The 21896-nt window shown below is 42.7% G+C and overlaps 1 protein-coding gene across 1 annotated transcript in view; it reads right to left on the bottom strand.

Moving 5' to 3' along the window:
• The window catches only part of OBSCN (obscurin, cytoskeletal calmodulin and titin-interacting RhoGEF), a 198945-nt gene that overhangs the window by 126836 nt on the left and 50213 nt on the right, over positions 1–21896 (bottom strand). The window contains 14 exon segments of the mRNA XM_032234892.1: positions 1162–1428; positions 1957–2223; positions 3119–3385; positions 5540–5809; positions 6937–7203; positions 9689–9958; positions 10801–11067; positions 12309–12578; positions 13093–13359; positions 13873–13977; positions 16641–16802; positions 18643–18796; positions 19340–19452; positions 20815–21081. Coding sequence (XP_032090783.1) covers positions 1162–1428; positions 1957–2223; positions 3119–3385; positions 5540–5809; positions 6937–7203; positions 9689–9958; positions 10801–11067; positions 12309–12578; positions 13093–13359; positions 13873–13977; positions 16641–16802; positions 18643–18796; positions 19340–19452; positions 20815–21081 — 3213 coding nt within the window.

The following is a 21896-nucleotide window of genomic DNA, read 5'->3' as shown; positions in this document are numbered from 1 at the left end:
AGAGAGCACCCAGGGAATGAGATCTGAGATATGATTTACTGAATGAAATATGAGATGATATGAGATATAAAATTGAGACGTGACATGAGATTGAAAAATAAGGTATGAGATATGAGGTATGAGTTTGAGAAATGAGATATGAGGTATGTCACAGAGACATGAGGTATGCGATATGAGGTATGCGATATGAGGTATGAGATTGAGATATGAATGAGATATGAGGTATGAGATATGAGGTATGAGTTTGAGAAATGAGATATGAGGTATGTCACAGAGACATGAGGTATGCGATATGAGGTATGCGATATGAGGTATGAGATTGAGATATGAATGAGATATGAGGTATGAGATATGAGGTATGAGTTTGAGAAATGAGATATGAGGTATGTCACAGAGATATGAGGTATGCGATATGAGGTATGCGATATGAGGTATGAGATTGAGATATGAATGAGATATGAGGTATGAGATATTAAATTGAGATGAGATACAAGTTATGAGACATGATATATGAGCTAAGGTATGAAACATGAGGTATAAGGTTGACATATGAATGAGGTATGTGATATGAGATGAGATGCAAGTTATGAGACATGATATATGAGGTATGAGATATAAGAAATGAAATACGAGGTATGAGATATGAATGAGATATGAGATAGGAGGTATGAGATATAAAACTAAGAGAAGATACAAAATATGACACGTGAGATAAGAGATATGAGATATGAGGTATAAAACTGAGATATGAATGAGATGTGAGGTGTGGGATAAGATTGAGATATGTGATATGAGTTTTGAGATACGAGATATGAGGTATGAAATATGAGATGAGATATGAGGAATGAGATACAAGATATGAGATATGAGAATCGGATATGAGATATGAGATTGTGATGTGAGATATGAGATGAATTTAAGCAACGCCCTTCTGAATTGGACCCATCTAGTTCAGCCCTTGCTTCTCACAGAGGTCCACCATTGTCCAAGCAAATCATCTAGGCCTTGTCATAAAACCAAGAGACACCTGCACTTGAGAAAACACTGGAATCCTTTTCTCTCGAGACCCTGAGATTATCCACCCAATTTTTCTCTAGGAAGGAAGACCATTACGTCCAGAACCGCTTTCAATACTGGCAAATATTAGCAAAGGCCTCCTACCTGTCACCTCCACCTGCGCAGAGGTCTTCAGGTCACCACTTTTGCAAATATATTCCCCTGTATCCGACGGCTTTGCATCTCGGATGACAAGCTCGGCCACAGGACCTCGTTGCTTGAATTCATATTTGTCCCCTGCTTCCAGGACTACATTGCCCTTCATCCACTGCACAGGAACGTCTGGTTTGTTAAGCTCACAAGAAAGACGGACTTTACTCCCTTCCTGGGCTTCCTTGTTTTGCAGTTCTTGGTTAAAAACTACTGGCAGGCCTAAAATGCAAAAAGAGAAAAGATGGAACAGGAAAGAAGAAAAATAAACCATTAAACACCGCCCCCACTTTTTAAACTAATCATATTGATGTACAAATAGCCCTTGACTTACAACAGTTCATTTAGTGACCATTTGAAGTAACAAGGTCACTGAAAAAAGTGACTTTGGGCCATTTTTCACACTTACGACCATTGCAACATCCCTGGGGTCATATGATAAAAATTTGGACACTTATGATGGTTGCAGTGTCCTAGGATCATGCGGTCCCCTTTTGTGACCTTCTGACAAGTAAAGTCAATGAGGAAGCCCCCATTCACTTAACAACCTTGTGACCAACTTAACAATGATTCACCTAACAACTATGGCCATAACAGATGTAAAATGAGGCAAAACTAACAACTGTCTTGCTTAGCAATGGAAATTTGGGGCTCAATTGTGGTCACAGGTTGAGGACCACCTGTACTGACTTAGCGACTTCTCTCTGATTTTATCTCTACATGATTGAAATCATGAGACGCTGGTCCTACCTTGCACCACCAGTTTTGCACTGGATTGGCTGTCCCCAATGTCACAAGTGTAGATGTCACTATCGTTTTCTTTAAGGTCCTTCACAAGGAGTTGCAAGACAGTTCCTTTTTGGCTGATCTCATATTTCTGGCTGGCTCGAAGGTCAACGATGCCTTTCCTCCACGTCACAGAAGAAGTTGGTTTCTTGGTTTCACAAGTGAGGGTGGCATTCTTGTTCTCCTCCACCTTCAAGTCCTCAAGATCCTTCACAAAGCAGTTTCCAGCTTCTGGAAAAGATGAAATCAAAGGCCCCATCAAACTTAAGTAAGAGAAATAAATCCATTTATTTTATTTGCTTATGTATAACCACTGGCCATAAGCGTGAGTTCAGTTTGTGGAACTCAATGAATTGGCATCCAATTACAGGTAGTCCTCAACTTGCAGCCGTTTGTTTAGTGACCATTCGAAGTTTCAACACCACTGAAAAAAGTGACTTATTACTGTTTTTCATGCCAATGACTGTTGCAGCTTCCCTATGGCCATGTGATGAAAGTTCAGGTGCTTGGCAACTGATTCATATTTAATGACGGTTGCAGTGTCCCAGAGTCACGTGATCAACTTTCACAAACTTCTGACAAGCAAAATCAATGTGGAAAGCCAGATTCACTTAACAATTGTGTCACTAACTGAACAACTACAGGGATTCACTTAACAATTGTGGTAAGAAAGGTCCTAAAAAGGGACAAAATTCATTTAACAACTATCTCGCTTAGCAACAAAATTTTGGGCTCAATTGTGATAATAAGTTGAGGATTACCGGTATAGGGCCAGGGTTAGTGTTTTTGTTGCTAAATCTCTTTTGTTAAATGAGACAGTTGTTAACAGTTTTGCCCCACTTCACAACCTTTCTTGCCACAGATGTTCAGTGACTAACTGCAGTTGTTGAGTTAGTAAAAGGGTGAATCTAGCATCCCCAGATCACAAAAGGGGATCACATGACCATAGAAAACAGAAACTGTCATGTTCAAGTCAGTTACCAAGGGTGTCTGAATTTTGATCACTTGACCATGATCATAAGTGTGAAAATGGTTCTAAGTCACTTTTTTCAGTGCAGTTACAACTTCAAACTGCCACTAAACAAACAATTGTAAGTTGAGGACTACTTGCAGCCCTATCACTGACCTTCCACCGATAGCGTGGCTTTGGTTTTGGAGAATTCGATCTCACAGGTATATTCTCCACTATCTTTCACTGTGGTGTCATGGATGATTAAAATCGCCCGGGTGCCTTCCTGACGCAGGTCGTATTTTTGACTCCTCCGAATGTCCTTGCCATCCTTCTTCCACTTCAGGTTGTTGTCCCATCTGGACAAGTCACAACTCAGGCTGACTTCACTTCCCACCAAGGTGGACTTGTTCTCCAGCTGTTTTGTGAATTCAGCTGGTTTTTCTATGGGGAACAAAAGATTGGGAAACCAAGTCAAAGAAAAGACACAAGATTTGTGACTGACTGTTGCATGTCTGCAACAATTGCAGATGGAAAAGTAAGGCTGTATTTAGACCATGATTATGAAATGGCTGCGTGGGTGCAGCCTCATGTTGTAGAAGTTATCTCAAGAGGTTCCTTGGCTCTCATGAATTGGTCATGTCTTTTGAGGACTTTGTGGGGACTTCAAGTGTTTAAATATGGTAAAATAAGTAGATATGGGATAATTAGATATGGGAAAATACAGCAGTTAAATAAGCATATCTCTGTCTATCATCTATCTATCCAATAATCCATCCATCCACCTCTCTTTCTCTCTCTCCTATCTATCACCTTACCTAAGTACCTATCCTTATATTTATCATCTCTATCCTGTCTCTCCCTCCCCAAACCCTCTCTCTCTCACAAACTTATTTGACAAGTTTGTGATTCTTTCTTTAAGAAAATGTTCCTGAAAAATGAAACATCTGCAAGGAAACCCCCAAGCTCAGAGACCCCACTCCCGAGGACCCCACCCTGGTTGTTAGAATAGGAATAGGAATAGGAATAGGAATAGGAATAGGAATAGGAATAGGAATAGGAATAGAACAGAAACAGAATAGAAACAGAATAGAAAATAAACAAGAGTTGAAAGGAACCTTGGAGGTCTTCTAGTCCAGTGGTCCCCAACCTTTTTATCGCCGCGGACCAGTCAGCCTTTGATAATTTTACCGTGGCCCGCTGAGCGCGCGCAGGGGTGGGGGGGCGTTGTTCTGCAGCGATCATGGCCCCCAGCCATTAATGTCTAAACTGCTGCAAGATATACTTAAATATTGATAAAATGTGAGGGGGTGTACTCACTTCTGTGATATCTATCCATCCATGTCTGTCTCTGTCTCTGTCTCTCTCTGTGTATGTATGTGTGTATGCATGTATGTGTATATATCCTCTATCTATCTATCATCTATCTATCTATTTATCTATTTATCCATCCATCCATCCATCCCTCTCTATCTATCAATCACCTATCCACCATCTATCTATCTATTCTAGCTGGCTGGGCAATTTGGGGAGTTGAAGTCCAAAAGTGTTAAAGTTGCTGAGATTGAGAAATGAGGACGAAACAAAAGGGAAGAGAATGAAACAAGGTCGTAGAGAGAGATTGCAAAATGAAAGGGCAACTTCTCTTTTTATTTCCTTCCACCCCCACCACCCCCACCGTGCCTCTCTGGCAATTGGCTGCCCAGGAGGTGGGGAGGGGAAGATGTTTCACAGACAGCTGCCACCCGCCCATCTCTCTCTCTCTCTCTCTCTCTCTCTCTCTCTCCGCCTCCCCATCTGACCTCGGCTGCTCCACGGCGGAGACCCCAGAAGGCAAGCAAAAAAAAAAGGGGGGGCTCAGGAGTGGGGGAAGAAAACAAACCCCATCACGTTCCTATCTGTGAAAGCTCCCCGCTCCCTTCCTGGGCAGCCAATTGCCAGAGAGGCAGTGTGTGTACGTGTGTGTGGGGGGGGTGGGGGTTGGCAGCCCGCGGCGCGCCTAGTCCGCTGTGGAACGCGCTGCCACCCGCCCAGCGCTCGCTCTCTCGCTCTCTCTCTCTCTCCCCCCCCTCCAATCTCCCGCTTCTGCTTCGGCCGGCCAGCAACTTGTCCCCGCTTGCCCGGGGACTGGCCTCTGATTGGCTGGCGGGGAGAAAGCCTCGCCAGGGAAGGAGGCAAGGACTCCGCGGTGATGTCATGGGGACGGCGCCCCCAGGTAGCGGCGAACCGAACGCGCTCCGTCTCCACGGGCTACCAAGGCGGCCGGGCGGGCGGCCGGGGTGGGAGTGGGGTTTGGACCGGAGAGGCGGCTCTCAGGTTCGAGTCCCGGGGTTGATCTCAGGCTGCGCGTGTGGGTGAAGAGGCAGCAGGGATCATGGCCCCCGGCCGCTGCAGCGATCATGGCCCCCGGCCGCTGCGCGGCCCGGTGCCAGATACTCCACGGCCCGGCACCGGTCCGCGGACCGGGGGTTGGGGATCACTGTAATCTAGTCCAACCCGCTGCTTAGGCAGGAAACCCCACCCCATGATGATTTCATGAGACTCTCTACTCCATTTGACTTATTTTAATACAATCATATCTCCCTCCCCACTTCGCACCTTTCACCACAAGAGACGCTTTGGATTTTAAATCACGGACGGAAAACACCACTTCGCCGGCATCGGTCACTAAGGTTTTCTTGATTGTGAGGGTGTATTTTCTTCCTTTATTGAAGGCTCGGAATCGGTCACCTTGGCTGACTTCATTCCCATTGATCAGCCACTGGCAACCATCCAGACTCTCGTGCGAGAGGACACATTCGAAGCTACAACTCTCTCCTTCCTGCACTTCAACACTCTTTAGACGCTTTGTAATACCGATATTCAGCTCTGTGGCAAAATAAGAAGTGGATTAAATTAAAATAATTACCAGAAGTCCTTGATTTACAACAGTTCGTTTAGTTACCATCTTAAGTTACAACTGCACTGAAAAAAAGTGACATGGCTGTTTTTCACACCCATCATGGTTGCAGCATTCCTGTGATCAAAATTCAGACCCTTGGCTTCTAGTTATGACGGTTGCAGTGTCCCGGGATCATGGGATCCTCTTTTGTGACCTTCTGACAAGCCAGGTCAATGGGGAAGCCAGATTCACTTAGCAACTGTGTGACTAACTTAACAACTGAAGGGATTCACTTAACAACTGTGACAAGGAAGGTCGTAAAACTCACTTAACAAATGTCTCGCTTAGCAACAGAAATTTTGGGCTCAGTTGTGGTTGTAAGTTGAGGACTACCTGTAATTAAAATTAATTTAAATTTCATTTCACATTTAACTTAAATTTTAAAATCCATTAAAATAATTAAAATAAAATAGCATTAGGTAATTCTCGGCACCCTCAATTACAACTGTCAATGAGACTGGGTCCTTGTTGTGACAATAATAAAGGGGGCCACCATAGAAGTGTGCCTGATTTGAGAACCTTCTTGTCCTGCTGTCAGGTGCTTTGGAGAACAGCTTGACTCCCTCTTCTTTGTGGCAACCCCTGAGATGTTGGAACACTGCTATCATGTCTCCCGTAGTTCTTCTTTTCATTAAACTAGTCATCCCCAGTTCCTGCAACCATCCTTCGTATGTTTCAGCCTCCAGTCCCCTAATCCTCTTTCTTGCTCTTCTCTGCACTCTTTCTAGAGTCTCCACATCTTTTCTACATCCTGGTGACCAAAACTGAATGCCGTATTCTATGTTTGGTCTTACAATCCATAATCATTTCTACAATCTTTCTAGAACCGCAATACCTCTTTTGTATCATGGTGATCTAGCACTGAGTGTACATCACTGTGAAGATAAGATCTCTCTCACACAGTGCCCTACAGTTGTGTTGCTGGACCAACTGCCATAGTCCTTATCCTATCCCAACTGTGGAACTCCGAGAGATCTGGAAGCTCACCACTGCAAAAAAATGGAGAACAATGTTCTCCTGACTCAACCATTCTGAGTTTCTCAGTTCTGCATACCTTGAATGATGACTTTGGATTTAGCGACATCTGTCCCAAGGTCACACATGTACCATCCAGTATCATCCTTGCCGAGGTCTCGGATGGTGAGTCCCAGGGTCTTCCCGGATTGCAGCATCTCATATTTATCTCCTGGGGTCAGTTCCACCCCTTCCTTCTTCCATACCGGTTTCACTTTCGGTTTTGAGACTTCACACTCCAGCGTGATGGTGCTTCTTTCCTGAGCAACCATGTCGTCCAGAGATTTCATGAAGACAGCCGGCTTCTCTGCAGAAGATGGAGTCAAAAGTGTGTTTAGAAACCATAGTTTTGGTCAGGCTCAGGTAAGTAATCTTATCAATGTTCCTCTGTTGAATTGCATGAATTGGGAGACAATTCACACAATTCAACAGAGTGTGCACAGATGGTGTCAGAGGTAGCAATGATCACAATAAGTCTTTAAAAGGAAATTAGCAATAGCAATAGCAATAGCAGTTAGACTTATATACCGCTTCATAGGGCTTTCAGCCCTCTCTAAGCGGTTTACAGAGTCAGCATATTGCCCCCAACAACAATCCGGGTCCTCATTTTACCCACCTCAGAAGGATGGAAGGCTGAGTCAACCCTGAGCCAGTAAGATTTGAACAGCCGAACTGCAGAACTGCAGTCAGCTGAAATAGCCTGCAGTGCTGCATTTAACCACTGCGCCACCTCGGCTCTTTGGTCAAATTGCTCTGACCTGTCTGGAAATTACAATAATTTCTTGAAATAAATTTTCCTGTAACTGTTGACTAACGAGAGGAAGTATAAGGATATTTTAGTACAGCCTTACAACTACAATTGAGCCCTAAATTTTCATTGCTAAGTCGGACATTTGTTAAGTGAATTTTGCCCCATTTTACGACCTTCCTTACCACAGTTGTTAAGAGAATCATTGTAGTTGTTCTGTTAATCACATGATGTATAATTTGAATCCTGCTGCCCATTGATTTTGTTCGTCAGAAGGTCTCAAAAGGGAATCACATGACCTCAGGACACTGCAACTATCATAAATATGAACCAGTTGCCAAGCATCCAAATTCTGATCATGTGACCAGGGGATGCTGTAATGGTCATAAGTGTGAAAAATGTTCTTAAGCCACTTTTTTCAGTGCTGTTGTAACTTCAAATGGTCACTCAATGAACTCTTGTCCTCTGAGGACTGTCTGTAAGTTCTTTGTTCTAAAACATAATATGTGTTTCCTTTCTAATCAGCTTGTGTTCTAATCAGCTTACTTATGCAACTAAATAAAGTTTAAACACTGGCTGAAATATTGTACCTGGTCCTTTCCCAGGCTTATGGGGAGATTCACATTTACTCAGATCCGAATAAACATGTCACTTAGAGAGAACTGGGATCTGTTTCTTTGTCCATTCATTCTGGGCCTAACCTTGACATTGTGCAAAAGAACGTTTTATAAGTCCCAGATGTGGGATGAGTAACATGGTGTGTACCTGAACGATCCCAGATTTATTTAGCAATGAATTGCCATTAGTTTACTGACCCTTCGAAGTTACAACGGCACTGAAAAAAGTGACTTATGACCATTTTCACACTTACAACCGTTGCAGCATCCCCCCGTAATGTGATCAAAATTCAAATGTTCAGCAGCTGACTTATATTTATGATGGTTGCAGTGTTCCAGGGTCACTGCAACCTTCTGACAAGCAAAGTCAATGGGAAAGCCAGATTCACTTAACAACTGTGTGACTGACTTAACGACTGCATGATTCTCTTAACAACTGTGGCAAGAAATGCCGTATAATGGGGCAAAATGCATTTAACAAATGTTTCACTTTGCTACAGACGCTTGCAACTCAGTTGTGGTCGTAAACTGAGGACTACTTGTAGTATATGAATGCATACTGGCATATCTACAGAAGTGTATGCAGGCGCACAGACACAAAAAGTGATTTTAACAGATAATAGGCCATCCAGAAGATCTGAAATTTTTAATTCTTCAGAACGTCTCTAGATGGGGAAGAAGATAAGAAAAAAATTGAGCCTGGGGAAGGGGCAGTGTGATGGGCCTGAAGCAGAGAGTACAACTAGATTATCACTAGACCAAAAACCAATCCATAAACAACAGCCCAGTCAACGAACTACTGACTCCAGAGGAGACGGCCAGGACACACATCTAATAAGTAAACAAATAAACACAGACAAACAATCAAAGAGTAAACAACACCCTAAGAAAGAAACTAACCAACACTGATAGGGCAAGCCACTTGAATAAATAAATTGAGAATAAACCTCCACTCCCTTTTAGCATTGATGATGTTACATAGTTGGGTAATGAGATGTCGTGAAGAAAGCAACCAAACTCAAAGAGCATTGAGAATCCCACAGTCCTTCTCTTTCTCCTCTTCCTCCCATCCTCCAATCTGAAAACCCCACTCCCTTCTAACATTGATGATATCACCTAATTGGGTAATGAGATATCTTCAAGAAAACAACCAAGCTCAGAAAGCATTGAGGACCCCACAGTCCCTCTCCTCCTCCTCTCTTCCTCCTCCTCCTTTCTGTAAATCCTACTCCCTTCTAGCACCGATGATGTTACCTAATTGGGTCATGAAACATCTTCAAGAAAACAACCAAGTTCAGAGAGCACCAAGGACCCACCTGCCTGAAGCTCTCCTAAGGTGTGCCCATGGATTTCATTTGCCAAGATGGAAATAGGCCACTAAGCTGCCTCCTCAGATCTCAAAAATCCTGGAAGAAGTAGAAACTCACCTTTCACCTTCAGCCGGGTGCTCTCAGAAATCTTCTTCTGAACCTTGATGGTCACTGTCCCACTGTCTTCTGGCGTGACATGCTTCAGCGTCAAGCTGTGGGACTTGCCCAAATGTTTTATCTCATTGAAGTTGTTGGGGAAGAGGTGGGTATCATTGAGGAACCATTCAACATCCTCACAATCTTCAGACAACTCGCAGGAGAAGGTAGCCAAGCTCTCTTCGTCAACCTCCACATCCTGCAGATGTTTGGTGATCTCCACTTTGCGTTCTATGGCAAGGAAGGAGAAGTCAAGAGGACACTGCTCCGTTCCATACACAGCTTGGTCACTGCTTCCACACGTTGTAACACACATAGAGCCAGTTTGGTCTCGTGGTTAAGGCACCAGGCTAGAAAGCAGCAGACCATGAGTTCAAGTTCCAGCTTAGCCATGAAAGCCAGCTAGCTGACTTTGGGATAATCACCAGGAGACCCTAAGTCCTAGCCCCACCTTAGGCATCACAACCAGCTGGGAGACCTTGGGCCAATCACCAGGAGATGGTGAGTTCTAGTCCTACTTTAGACATGAAAGCCAGCTGGGTAACCTGGGTCAATCATGAGAAGAAGGTGAGTTCTAGTCCTGCCTTAGCAGTGATGGGATTCAATTTTTTTAATTACCGGTTCTGTGGGCATGGCTTGGTGGGTGTGGCAGGGAAAGAATACGGCAAAATCCCCATTTTCTCCTAATCAGCTGGGACTCGGGAGGCAGAGAATAGATGGGGGCAGGCCAGTCAGAGGTGGCATTTGCCAGTTCTCTGAATTATTCAAAATCTCTGCTACTGGTTCTCCTCCCCTTAGGAAGCAGTGTGATTTTGGGCCAATCACTAAGAGACTGAGAATTCTAGCCCCACTTTAATCATGAAACAAGCTGGGTGATTTTGGGCCAATCGCTGGGCAAATCCCTGTTTAGGCATGAAAGCCAGCTAAGGTCAATCTAAGTTCTAGCCCCACCTTAGGCATCACAACCAGCTGGGAGACTTTGGGCCAATCTCCAGGAGACTGTGAGTTCTAGTCCACCCCTTTTGGCCTCCTACATAAGGTCAATCCTGGAAGGTCCCATTCCATCAACTTACCCAAAATGGTCAATGTGGCTTTTGTCTCTGCACTTCCGGCTTTGCATCGGTAGACACCTGTATCCCCAACGGTCAACCTCAGGATTTTGAGCTCTGCTGTGAACTTCTCCCTCTTCATCTTAAATTTCTCAGAAGGTTCCAGCAACGTGTGATTCCTATACCACTCAACCTCCTTTGGGGACGGCTTGAAGTCACAAGAGAGGACCACTGAATGGGTTTCCAGGACTGTTTTGTCTTCTAGAGGTCTGGTGAAGATTACTGGAATATCTACAGAGAAAATATGAAGGAAGACACCTTCGAACCATGAGGAGTCATGTCAAGACTAAATTAAACTGTGAATCATTCTCTTCCAATTAGAATCATTGTGGTTCCATAATTTTATGAATTGGGCACCTCCAAACATTTTTCAATTACAATTCCCCAGAGTTTCACACAGTTTGAAGTCATGCAGGCTCATAAACTGAGAAATTATTGTGTGGTTGTATCCCTTCTCTACAACACTTGTGAGGCGCGTTTTGGAGTGGATTTCTTTTTATCATTTTCCATGGCTTCCCCTGTGGTTTCAAAGAGATGCATCTTCCAAATCTTGAAAAAACCCTTGAAATTATCCACGGAAAACTTTGCCTAGTTAATGCTCTTCAAAGAGGTTACCATCACTAATACTTTCTAGTTTGATAAATCAAATAAGGCAGCTATCAAAATTTTGATCTGTTTCATTATTCAATCTTTTACCAAATCAAATCTGAATGGAGTCTATTTACTCTACTGATACAGGAGAACTTTGTAGCTAAGGCTTAAACTGTGGGATCCTCAAGGGTGTCAAACTTGTGATGTCATCTTGCCGTGACGTATTGCAATGTTTTTTTTTCCTTCATGGAGCAGGGATGGGTGTGGCCCAGGGGTGGGTTTTGACCGGTTCGCACCGGTCCCTGCGATCCGGTTGGTCGCCGAACCCGGAAGTAAGTAACTTCCGGGAACGGCGAAGCCCCCCCCCCCCGCGCCCGCGCGCGACCGCACACCCGCGCCCGCTCCTTACCCGGTTTTTACGAATTCTGCGCTTTCCACAGGGTCAATTTTGGTCATGTCGAGGGTTACCTGTATTCTATTCTATTCTGTTCTTTTCTGTTCTGTTCCCTTCCTTTCTATTCAATAAATTCTATTCTATTCTGTTTTATTCTATTTTATTCTATTCTCTATTCTATTCTCAGTTCTGTTCCTATTCTATTCAGAATTCTGTTCTATTCTATTCTACATTCTGTTCTTTTCTATCTCTCCTCTCCCATCATAGCCCACCCACCCCACCCCATCCCATCCCACCGCTTCCCTTCCTTCCCATCCCATCCCATCCTATTCAATAAATTCTGTTCTATTATATTTTATTCTTTCCTCTCCTCTCCCACCCCACCCCCTCCATTCGATTTCATTTGATTCCATTCCAAATAAGCACTCAGGTCTAACCACTACCACCACCCACAGTCTTCCATGGCTATTTTAAACCTGGCACTTACCTTTGACTACCAGATCAGCCAAGGATTTGGACTTGCCAATGGCAAATTGGATGGTGCCTGTCATGTCCACATTGGTTTTCCTCAAGATCAGCCGGTGGATTTTCCCCTCTTGTTCTAGGATGACATTTGGGCCCTTCTGTAGCACTTCTCCACGGAGAGACCATTTGGGCGGCTTCACTGAGTGGATGGAGATTTCACACTCAAAGCGTGCTTCGGCCGGTTCCACTACCTCCACGTCTCTCAGTTCCTTCACAATGTTGATGGTTTGTTCTGAAGAGAAATAATGGAAGACAAAGTGGATCGCTAGGTCATCACTATTGGCGATGGGGACTAAGTCATCCCCAGGTTCTTCAAGTCGTCATTGTTGACACAAAAGGTTTTCTAAGATATAAGTAGACTTACAATCATTCATTTGGTGACCGTTTGAAGTTACAATGGCATTGAAAAAAGTGACTTGTGACCATTTTTAACACAACCATTAATATTATCCCCATGGTCACGTGATCAAAATTCAGATGTTTGGCAACTGACTCATATTTATAATGGTCGCAATATCCTGGGGTCATCTTTGGTGAACTTCAGACAAGCAACATTAATGGAAAAGCCAGATTCATTTAACAACCGTGTGACTAACTTAACGACTGCAGCGATTCACTTACCAACCATGATGAGAAAGGTTGTAAAATGGAGCAAAAGTCACTTAAAAATTGTTTCAAGTAGCAACAGAAATTTCCGGCTCAATTGTAAGTTGAGGACTATGTGTACAAGTGAGAATAGGATGTACCTTCTACGTAGAACTGTGCACTGCTCTTATCATCCACGGCGTCACACGTGTAAATCCCTTCATCCTCAAACTCTGTGTCATTGATGATAAGTTTCCGGTAGATCCCGTCGCTCACCATCTCGAACTTCTGGCCAGGATGGAGTTCTCGGTCTCCCTTGAACCACCTAACAATAGCATTTGGACGAGACACTTGGCACTCCATAAAACCTCGGTGTCTTTCGATAGCGATTTTCACCCGGAGGGGTTTAATGATCTTGACTGGTAGTTCTGAAGGAGGAGAACAGAAGAAAGTAATTGATGTAACTTTGCAAAGAATTCAATGTGGATAATACAGGTAGTTCCTGACTTATGGCCGTTTATTTAGGTATTGTTAGAAGTTACAACGGTACTGAAAAAAAATGACTTGTGGTCATTTTTCTCACTTAAAACCATCGCAGCATCCCCATGGTCACATGATCAAAATCCAGACGCTTGGCAACTGATTCATATTTATGATAGTTGCAGTGTCCCGGTGATCCCCTCTTGCGACCTTCCACAAGCAAATTCAGTGGGGAATCCAGATTCCCTTAACAACTGTGTATCTGTGTGATTCTCTGTGTGATTAATGACTGTGGTGAGAAAATTAATAAAATGGGACAAAACTCTCTTAGCAACTGTCTGGCTCTGCCACAGACATTTGGGGCTCAGTTGTGGTCATAAGGCAAGGACTATCTGTAGCTAGTTTAAGGATACACTTTGGGGGGGGGGATGAATTTATTGAATTATGAAGCCACTCCTTACCTTTGACTTTAAGTTGAGCTCTTGATTCTGCAGTTTCAGCCACAAATTTTATTTCTGCTGAATCCTGCAACTCCACACTGCGGTAAACCAGCGTGTGACTTTTCCCTGCACACAAAAAGAAGTCTCCAAGTTACGGGTCATCCATGAGTCATATCCATCAAACAAATAAAAGTCATCCATGTTAAGACAAAAGCTTGCCACTCACTTTGGCAGAACCATCTCCCTGTTTAAGGGACAGCCAAGATTATAGAATAACAGAGTTGGAAGGGACCTCGGAGGTCTTCTAGTCCAAACCCCGTTCAAGCAGGAGACTCTATTCTATTTCAGACAAATGTTTGTCCAATATCTTCTTGAAAACTTTCAGTGATGGGGAACCCACAACAGAGGAACAAAATAACAGAATAGTAGAAAAAAAAACCGGAACAACAGAGTTGGAAGGGTTCCACCACAAAAACGTGTTTGGCTATACCGCGCTCGACGAAACCGCGTAGCTGACGTCATCAACAGGGCGACAACAGCGCAGAGACAGAAGCACGCTGTAAACGATAAACCTAAAATTAACCCCTAAACCTAAACCTAACCCCCCTAAACCTAATCCTAAACCTAACCCTAACCCTAAACCTAACCCTTAACCTAACCCTAAACCTAACCCTAACCCTTAACCTAACCCTAACCCTTAACCTAACCCTTAACCTAACCCTAAACCTAACCCTAAACCTAACCCTAAAGCTAACCCTAAAGCTAACCCTAAACCTAACCCTTACCTTAAGTTGAATTGGCTTGCTTTCAAAGCGCTATTTAAAGCGCCCTTCTTTCTCCGCGCTCGCTGTTGTCGCCCTGTTGATGACGTCAGCAACGCGGTTTAATCGGGCGCGGCTTAGTCGAGCACGGTTTTGACGGGTCACGAGTTGGAAGGAACCTTGGAGTTCTTCTGTCCAACCCCTACTCAGAACCTATACCATTCCAAACAAATGATAATCCACTTTCTTCTTAAAAGCTTCTTATGCAGCAAGGAAGGAGAGGATTATGGTTATTGTTCCTTGTTCCTCTGTTGATGAGAGGTCAGGTGGTAAAAAGGACCTTTGAGCGTAATTGGTGGTGACTGCTGCCATTACAAAGGTAGTCCTCAACTTATAACAATTCATTTAGTGACCGTTTGAACTTATGACAGTGAAAAAAGGACTTATGACCCAATTTCCCACCCTCCAACCATTTCAGAATCCCGATACTCACATGATCATACCTCAGGCACTTGATAACAGATTCATATTTATGACAGTTGCAGGGTCATGGGTCATGTGATCGTCTTTAGCAACTGTCTGACAAGCAAGGTCAACGAGGAAGCCAGAATCATTTAACAACCTTGTGCCTAACTTAACAATTGTAGTGATTCACATAACAATTGTCACAAGAAAAGTTGTAAAATGGGACAAAACTCATTCAACAAATGTCTCAAGCAAGAGAAATTTGGGGCTCGATTATGGTCGTAAATCAAGGACTACCTGTATTGCATATTTGTGTAATATTGTCACCCAATCAGCCAGATGTTCAGGCTGGATTTGGTCTTTTTGTCCACCTATCAAATTCCTCACAAGGAGCTTAGATAGACAAATGTGTATGCTTGATGGTTTTCAAAATTCTGTTGCAGATTGTAAGATGTTCCACGTCAAGCTGCCTTCTGCAATTGACTGATAGGGAAGTTGTCAATGACAAAGATGCATTATAAATATTGGTTGCACCATCAGCCAGATGTTCAGACTGGATTTTGTCTTTTGTCTGCCTCTTTGTGTCTTTCCCAAGAATCTGGGATAGGTACCCTTTCCCTGAAAATAAGACCTCCCTGAATAATAAGCCTAATGGGGCTTTTGAGAGCATGTGCTAAAATAAGCATCCCCAAAAATACCACAACCCAGCAGCAGTCATGAGGTGACCACACTCGCCACCTCCTGCACCTCAAAAATAATAAGACCTCCCCAAAAATAAGGCCAAGTGCTTATTTTGGGGGTCGAAAGAAAATTAAGACCCTGTCTTATTTTCGGGGAAACACGGTAGATGTTGTTGTTCTCATCATAGCATGGAAGCTGTTCTGAATAAAGTTGCCTTTTGCAATTGACCGACAAGGATTTTGCCAATGGCCATCAGTCAATTGCAAAAGGTGACTTAACTTGAATTAGCTTACATCCTGCAACAAGACCTTTAGCATTTTCAAACATAAACATCCTAATATTATTATGGATTATGAAACATGTGCAAGCAAACCATCAAACTCAGAGAGTAGCAAGAAAACCACAAAACGAGAAACTCAGATAAGCAGGGATTAACCCCAGACAATCAAGCAGAAAACAATACCTTAATCAAGGAACCACCAAAGAGAAAATCATGCTTTCACCAACAGTGGCAAAGCAAGCTACTTTATATAATTAGGGAGCAAACCTATATTCCCTTCACATAGATGATGTTATCTAGTTGGCTCATGTGATATCCGCAAGCAGACAACCAAGGTCGGACAGCACCAAGGACCATAAAAGAGAAACCCAGTTAAGCAGGGATTAACCACAGACAAGCAATCAAGCAGAAAACAATATCCTGATCAAGAAACTGCCAAAGGGAAAAAAATCTATACCCGACCAACACTGTTCTTTTTAGCAGCTGTAGGTAAAAAGAAAGTAAACTCCACACTCCCTCGCATGGATGACATTATCTAGTTGGCTCATGCAAACAAATGACCAAGCTCAGAGTCCACCACTTTCCAATTATCTTCTTCTTACCTTCCTGACGTAGTTTGATGTTCTCTCCAGCCCGGATTTTGTTTTCGTTAGTGAACCACTGGGTTTGGACGTCATCATGTGAAATCTCGCAGAGGAAAGAAGCACTTTCTTTTTCATTCACTTCCACGTCTTCTAATGGTTTTACAATCTTGATGTCCCGGGCTAAGGAATCGAAACGAGACGTTTCTGTTTAAGGTTAAGGAGTCTGTGTTCCTTGTAGTTGTCATTAGTGTGTGGGGAAGTTTATACAGAGTTTTATCAGTAGGGGAAAAAAATCCTGGGGGAATAGTAAGGAATGGACCTTGAGGTTTAGTTAGATAAACACCAGGAAGGGCAGAGAAATTGTTTATAGTTGAGTATGAACTTATTATATCTCTACAAGTTATCCTCGACTGAAGACAACAACTGAGCCCAAAATTTCCATTGCTAAGTGAGGCAGCTGTTAAATGAGTTGCACCTCTTTTTATGATCTTTTTGCCACAGTTGTTAAGTGAAAATGTAATTGTTAAGTGAATCATATGGTCATTAAATAAATCCGGCTTCCCTCCTTGAAATTGCTTGTCAGAAGCGAGCTGGGAAGGTGATTCATTTAACAACCATGGCAATATTATTAAATTGGGCACAACTCACTTAATAACCACCTTACTCAGCAATGGAAATTCTGTTCCCAATTGTGGTTGTAAATCCAGGACTATCTGTGTTCACTGATTGCTTCAAGGAGAGTTGGAATGGAACTGGCTTTAAAAAAGGTAAACTTTAATAATATATAATTATATTATTATATTAAACTTTAATAATATATAATTATAGTAATTATAATAATTGAAATGGAAACATTCTCGAATCTGACCTGCACTCCTTCACTTATATTAGACCCAACTTTCTAATCCAAGTAGTCCTTGACTTATGACCACAATTGAGCCCTAAATTTCTGTTGCTGAGATAATTGTTAAGAGAGTTTTGCCCAATTTTATGATCTTTCTTGCCACAGATGTTAAGTGAAATCACTGCAGGTCTTAAATTAGTAACATGATTGTGGAGTGAATCTAGCTTCCTCGTTGACTCTACTTATCAGAAGGTGGCAAAAGGACCTTCACAGGACATGGCAACTGTCATAAATTTAAGTCAGTTGCTAAGCATCTAAATTTCAATTATGTGACCATATGGATGCTGTAATGGTCAGAAATGTGAACAATGGTCATAAGTCACTTTTTTCAGTGCCATTTTACCTTTGAATAGTCACAAAGTGAATGGTTGTAAATCAAGGACTAACTGCATAATGAAACAAGTATCTATTCATGGCACTGTATATAAATAAATAGCTAGAATATCTTGAAAACTGGGGGGGAAATATTTTCACACTGATGCAAAGACCAGTGCCCAATAAACAGGTGTAATTTATCCTAATTGTCCACAAAGAAGGCAACTTTCTCCATTCTATGTTGACAAAGTATAAATAAATAGAGAATTTTGCTTCCTGAAACTACATGTATTTATTTGATTCTTCATAAATAACTCAAGGTGGCAAACATACTTCATACTCCTTTCTCCTCCCCTTTCCCCCACAACAACAACAACCCTGTGAGGTGGATTGGGCTGGAAGAAAAAGACTGGTCCAAAGTCATCCAGTCAGCTTTCATACCTAAGGCGGAACTAGAACTCATCATCTCCTAGTGATTCGCCTAAATCATCCAGCCTAAGGTGGGACTAGAACTCACCATCTCCTAGTGATCGGCCCAAAATCACCCAACCAGCATTCATGTCAAAAGTGGAACTACAACTCACCATTTCTAGGCCTGCACTTTGGGCAACACTTTGGAATACATTTAGGAAGAACAAACGTACCTGTGTGTCTAAAAGGAATTCTACTGTGATTTACTGTAATCTACTTTTATATTAAATACTATTAATCAAAGCTGCTAAATTCTCGTTCCTTGGATGAGATTCCAAGAAGCGAAACCTGACTCCAACAAATTTAGGGATTTAGGGAGGGAATTTGTACCATGGATCTCCAAAACAGCTGAACTCTTATCATCTACCGCATCACACATGTATGTTCCTTGGTCTTCATATTCGCATGTATGAATGATGAGGCTTCTCTTTGTTCCTCTGGAAGCGATGGACATCTTTTTACTTGGCCGGATCTCCACTCCATTCTGAAATCAAGAAGTCCACAGAGGAGTTTATTGACAGATAATTTTACTGGTCCAAGTTTTGAGATAGGTCCTGAGATACAAGGAGTCCTCGACTTACAACCACAATTGAGCGCAAAATTTCTATGGCTAAGCAAGACACCATTAAATGAATTTTGTTCCATTTTACAACCTGAATCGACACTGTGGTTAAGCGAATCACCACAGTTGTTAAGGTAGCAACAAAGTTGTTAAGTGAATCTGGCTTCTCCATTGACTTTGCCTTTCAAAGGTAGCAAAAGGGGACCAGGACACAGCGACCACCATGAGCCAGTTGCCAAATGTCTGAATTTTGATCATGTGAAATGGGGATGCTGCAAAGGTTGGGTAAGAACCAGTCATAAATTACTTTTTTTCAGTGCCCTTGTAACTTTGAACAGTTACTAAACGAATTGTTGTAAGTTGAGGACCACTTGTATTCCCATGAAGCTGTCGATGCAATCTTACAAGACAGCAATTTCAGACTTTGAAGAGAAGTCCACAGCTTATATTTAATAAATTAAATACCTTACGCCACTTCACTTCCACATTGGGCCTGGAAAGTTCGCACTCAAGAGTTACATCATCCTTGTTCTGAACTTTGAGGTCTTTTAAAGGTGTGATGATTTTCACAGGGGATTCTGCCAAGGAGAAATAACATGTAAGCAATTTAAATGTTAGCCATATATCAGGGTAAGTTTCTTAGCCTAGTCCGCCTCTGGCCAAAATAGCATCAGAAGCAAGGATAAATTAATATATTTTACTTGTGCATTAAGTAAAATTATAGGTCACTTTTAGATATAAGGTAAGAAGATACTTAGAAAAGACAGAAAAGACATTATAGGTAACTTACAACCACTTGTTTAATGACTATTCAATGGACTGGAAAAAAAAATTTACACTTACAATTGTTGTAGCATTCCCCTATTTTAGTGATCAGAATTCACGATCCATTATCAGAAGAGAGGGGGTTTGTGGAGAGAAGGAGGAATAGGAGGAGGAGGAAGAGAGGGAAAGACAGTGGGTCTTTGGTGTTTTCTAAGCTTGCTTGTTTTCTTGCAGGCATTTCATAACCCAACCAGGTGACATCATCAGTGTTGGAAGTGAATGGAGTTGTGGAGTGGAGGAGGAGGGCTGTGGGGTCCTTGATGCTCTCTGAACTTGGTATCAGGCCTGCAAGCCATCTTTTTCTTTTTGGACTTTAGGCCTACCACACTTTCCATCATTCTATTATGCATTTTCTATTGTGGGAGGGAGGATTATACGGAGCTGGGTGATATGTAACCATAACAAAATTCTTTCAAGAAAGCCAAGGTCATCCTGACCAGAACTGGATGTGTGGAAGCTGCCAGCGTGACAGTGGACGATTGGACCATGTAATGGCCTTGTGGATGTACAGGCAGGATCTTGAACTTTTAACTGAGTGGGAAAACCTGGAAGCTTTCAGATTCGGGTTTTCCCAGATGTGCCAACATGGCTCTCTTAATAAATTGGAGCTTTGAGGAATCCTTTGCCTCTGATTTACTTTTGGGTGCTATTTGGAACCCTAACATTTGGTGGTTTTCTTGCAAACATTTCATGACCTGACTAGGTAACATCAACAGTACCACTAGTGGGAGGGGGGCTTTGCTCTCATTTTATACACTAGTCACTGCCCCGTCAATGGGAGTGTTTTGGTTGTTCCTTGATTAGGCTGTTCTTTATTGTGTTAGTAGTACCTGTTTGGGATATTATTTAGTGCTTGGTGTTAAACTTTGCTTATCTGGGAGTTGTTTGCTTGTCAGGAGGTATTGTGATTGATTAACCTTTTGATTGTCTCTTTTAAATGGTGTGTGGATGTTGTTTATTTCTATGTATCTGTTGGTGGCTGATTTGTCAGAATGCCAGGTTTCCTGCAATTCTCCAGTGTTTATCTCTGGTTTATCTCTGCATTTGGATATGGTTTGTCTGGCTACGGGGTTGAGGATTATCTGCAAATTTAAAAGAGTTGTCTGAGCACCTACCTTTCACATTAAGCCTGCCTGTGGTGTGAATTCCTTCAGCCTTGAAGGAAATAAGAGCTGAATCTTCCAATGTCAAGGATGAGAGTGTCAGTGAGTGCTTCTTCCCTTGGATGGATATCTGGCAGTTGTCCTGAGGCTTGAGACGGAGACCATCCTTCATCCAAACTGCTTCCACGTCTTCATGGGACAATTCCACCTCAAAAGTTACTGATTCCTTCTCGTGAACATCTGTTGGCTGCAAGCCTTTGATCAGTTTGATGGGTCTCACTGGGAAATGGAACAAGATGGATGAGATACATTTGGGTCAAAAATCTTACATATATATCACTCTTCACTTGATAGGTACATAGGACCTCCTGCTCCTCACCATGAAACCAACCATATTTGCATGCCATTTGGCCTCGTTTGAAAACCAGGTCCCCATCATCAATGCTGGAAGAGTTTGCTCTCTGTCTATACTCATTCATTCATATGTTCATTCTCTATGGAATCTTTGGTGCTTTCTAAGCTTGGCTATTTCTCCCAGACAGGGACGTGCAGTCACTAGAGGCAGGGGAGGCGTGGCCTCACCAGTAATGAGGAAAAGGAAAGAATTTTAAAGAATTTTTTAAAAATAATTAAAGCCAAGGTAGTTGCTACCAGATTCACAGTGACTTGGAACAGTGCTTTGTGTTAACCATAGGAGGAGGCCAGAGAACTAGGGGCCTCCTGTGCATAAGCGATTTTTCGCCTTTTAAGAGTTAAGCAAGGGTTAACAAACAAAACATTCCTTATGCAAATGAGGCACGTATTCTCTCGCCTCCTGTAGAGGGCATTTTCAGAGGCTTTTTAGAGTTCTCTGGGAGCAACTAGCTCAGTCTGCTCAGAGCTCTGGCCTTTCATGAGGTGAGGGCAGGGCAGGGCAGGCAGAAGCAGAGTTGAAATCGTCTCTGAAACAGCTGGAAAAGGTGCGTGTGTGGGGAGGGGGGAGGAATTCAAAAAGTTTGATCGGAAGGCAGCAGGGGAAGGGGGGGGTTATGGCAGAGGAGCTGCTTTCAAGCCTTTGGAAAATATATCCAACTTCTGTGTTTGTGTTTGAGAGT

Source organism: Thamnophis elegans, chromosome Z (genome assembly GCF_009769535.1).
Source record: "Thamnophis elegans isolate rThaEle1 chromosome Z, rThaEle1.pri, whole genome shotgun sequence".
Classification (NCBI taxonomy): Eukaryota; Metazoa; Chordata; class Lepidosauria; order Squamata; family Colubridae; genus Thamnophis; species Thamnophis elegans.
The sequence above is the reverse complement of the archived record's forward strand: the minus strand, read 5'-3'. Positions and strand labels throughout refer to the sequence as shown.